The sequence below is a fragment of the Monoraphidium neglectum genome (assembly GCF_000611645.1).
Source record: "Monoraphidium neglectum strain SAG 48.87 unplaced genomic scaffold scaffold05556, whole genome shotgun sequence".
Classification (NCBI taxonomy): domain Eukaryota; kingdom Viridiplantae; phylum Chlorophyta; class Chlorophyceae; order Sphaeropleales; family Selenastraceae; genus Monoraphidium; species Monoraphidium neglectum.
In genome coordinates, this window is record NW_014008074.1 from 1 (window position 1) to 3061 (window position 3061).

Consider the following 3061-nt stretch of genomic DNA (forward strand, 5'->3'; position numbering starts at 1 on the left):
GCCCTGCCCTGCCCTGCCCTGCCCTGCCCTGCCCTGCCAAGCCCTGCCCTGCCCCGTCTCACGTTGCCCCCGCCGGGCCGCCCCCGCGAACCCGCGAAAGCCGCCCGCCCGCCCTCACGCGTCCCCGTCGGACGCCCCGTCACCGCCGTCCGGCGCAGCGACCGCCGCCGCCGCCGCGCGCTGCGCCGGCAGCGCCCGCGCGGTGGCGACGATGCTGACCGCCGCGAGCAGCAGCTCCAGCCGCTGCACCACCTCCCCAAACGCGGGCCGCTCCCGGGGGCCAGCTGCCCAGCAGCTGCCCGCCAGGCGCACGAGCTCGGCGGGGGACGAGCGGGGGAACGAGGGCCGCAGGCCGCGGGATATCACCTGGTCGAAAATCTGGTCGTGTGGCATGCCGCCAAACGCGCGCCGCGCGCTGTAAAGCTGCGCGGCGCGAGGGCCGGCGAGCGGCGAGCGGCGGCGCGGGGGGTTTTGGGCCAGGGTGCGGGGGCGCCAGGCAGGGTGCACACGGGGCGGGGGAAGGAGGAGCGCAGGCGCGGGCGTGTGGGGCACTGGGGGCGTTGGAGCAACGAGCGTCTGCCAGGGGCGGTCGGCGGCTCTCACCTCATACATGAGGACCCCGAACGCGTATGCGTCTGCGGCCGCAGCCAGCTGCGGGGCGGGACGCGCGGCCGGGCAGCCGAGGAACGAGCCGCGTCGGGGCGCGGGTGTCCGGGCGCGCACGGACGGGTAAAACAGCGTCGTCAGGGCGATGGTATGTCCAGGCGGCGCACACGAGCGGGCGGCGGCGGCGCTGCATCGCCCTGCAGCGCTCGCGGAGCGCGCAACAGCCATCGTCGGTGGCCGGCTGCTGCGGCCAGGGGCCCGCGCGGCGCCGCGGGGCGGCGTAACCTCATCCCACCTGCGGTTCTGGCGCCCAGGCCTGCATCCCGGCCATGGCCAGCTCCGGCGCGATGTGCGCAATGGTGCCGGTGGCCGCGTGGTAGTCCGGGCCCATTAGCTTGAGCAGTCCAAAGTCCGCCACCTGCGCCGGGATGACGAGGCCAACAGCACAATCAACAACTACGGCGTTGTGTGCGTTTATTTGTGTGTGTGTGTGTGTGTGTGAATGTGTGTGTTTACGTGAGTGTGTGTGTTTGTGTCGGGGGGCGGAGGGCGAAGCCGGACGGGGGGGACCGTCGCTCTCCCTGAGCCATGGAGGTGGCGCACGGCGAGGCATCTCGGGGTGCGGGCCGCTGTGCGTGAGTGCGCGCGTGCTTGCCGCGCCCTGACACACCTTGCAGACGAAGCCGAGGGGTGCGGTGGCGTCGCTCTGCATCAGCACGTTGTCCATCTGAAGGGGGCGAGGGCGCAGCAGCGGCAGCGGCCGTCATGAAAATGGCCAGGGCTCTGCGCTGCCACGGTAACCCCTCTCCCCGCTGCGGTCAGTGAGGGCAGCCTAGCCCTCGCCGCTTGCGACGCGCGAGCGCGCCGACGCATTGGGGACAGCAACGTGAAGGTCTGGGGCGCGCCGGTTCGCGCGCCTTGACGTTGCAGTGCTGCAGGCCGTTGCTGTGCAGGTGCTCCACGCCGCGGGCCACCTCCAGCAGGACCTGCGCGGCGCGAGCGCAGAGGGCGACAGGCGCGGCGGTCGGCGCGGCGCGGCAGGGATTGGGTGGGGAGGCCGCGAGGCGGCGATCCAAGGGGCCCAGGCGCCGGCCGGTCGGGTGGCGGGGGCTTTAAGTGGCTTGGTGGGCTCGCCATGCCACGGCCGCTCACGGCTTCTTTTGCCAGCCTGCCCGCTCATCAGAAGTGGGCGACTCATCCTATCCACTGCCGAGGGCACACCAAAGAGCACAGCGCCCACGTATCCAGCAGCAGCAGCAGCAGCAGCAGCAGCAGCAGCAGCAGCAGCAGCAGCAGCAGCAGCAGCAGCAGCAGCAGCAGCAGCAGCAGCAGCAGCAGCAGCAGCAGCCGGGCCCACCTGCAGCACCGCGGGCAGGTCGACCCCCATGACCTCTGTCGCGGCCACGCGCTGGTGGAAGACGCCCAGGCGCACTGCGTCGCGCAGGCTGCCCTGGTCGCACCACTGCGGGACGAATGAGATGGGTGCACGAGCGCGGTGGCGGCGGCATGTCTGATGCCGTGCAGGTGCGGCACAGCACTGGCCGCACGACGCGCTCGACCGCTCCAGTTCCCAATCCATCCGCAGGACGGCTCTGGGGGCATGAGAGGGGCCCCCGCCGCGGCAGCCCTTTTCCCACACGCTCCAAGCTCCCAGAAACCTAACGGCCCCGCGCAAGGCGGAGCCCCTCTTACACCCCGGCCGTCAGCCATGCCGACAGCCCCGTGTGGGGCCCCTCTGACTTCCACCCGGCTGGCTGTCCCCAAGGCCTGCAGGCATCCCCCGGGGCCCAGCGCAGCACCCCACCTCCGTGACCACCAGGTTGCAGGGCTGCAGCAGCGCCTCCTCCCCGGGCAGGATCGCGCGGTATCGCACCCGTGCAGACCCGTCGCCCCCTTCCACGCCGCTGCCGGGCGGGGCCAGGCCGGGCCCTGTGCAAGCCGTGCGGCGGGGCGACGCGACGCCGTGAGGCCGTCGGTGAGTACACCGAGGGGCGGCCACACGCGGCAGTCGGCTGCATTCATTCAAGGGCGTGTGTTCTTTGGGGGTAATGGGCTGGCCGGGCCTCCCACTTTGCTGGATGTGTGCTCACCCTGAAAAACCTCCACGACATTGGTGAAGCACTGGTAGACCTGCGGGAGGGCACCAGCAGGAGCAGCATGGACGCCATGCGCGCCCGCACTGCGGAACCGTGCTAGGGGCGCGCGAAGCAGGGCGGGCGGGGGTGGGCGCGTGCGCGGCTGGGGTTGACGCGACGCGTGTCGATGTGGCTGCGTCTCACCCGTGCCAGGTGTGGGTGGCTGATTGTCTGGAGGGCCTCCAGCTCTGACGCGTCCTATGGGAGGCGGGGTGGTGTAGGGGGGTTGTGGTGCATGTGAGTGTGAGTTTGTGTGTGAGTGTGTGTGTGTGTGTGCGTGTGTGTGTGTGTGTGCGCGCACGTGTGTGTGTGTGTGTGTG

General features: G+C 71.5%; 1 protein-coding gene across 1 annotated transcript; it reads right to left on the reverse strand.

Annotated features, from left to right (window-relative positions):
- Positions 1–114: 114 nt before the first annotated feature.
- Positions 115–2717, reverse strand: MNEG_15677 (hypothetical protein; the record flags this gene model as incomplete). The annotated part of the gene is made up of 7 exons (XM_014035852.1): positions 115–423; positions 604–651; positions 902–1024; positions 1277–1333; positions 1530–1592; positions 1964–2068; positions 2697–2717. The coding sequence occupies 7 exons, from the start codon at positions 2715–2717 to the stop codon at positions 115–117; spliced, it is 726 nt and encodes a 241-aa protein (XP_013891306.1).
- Positions 2718–3061: the final 344 nt, after the last annotated feature.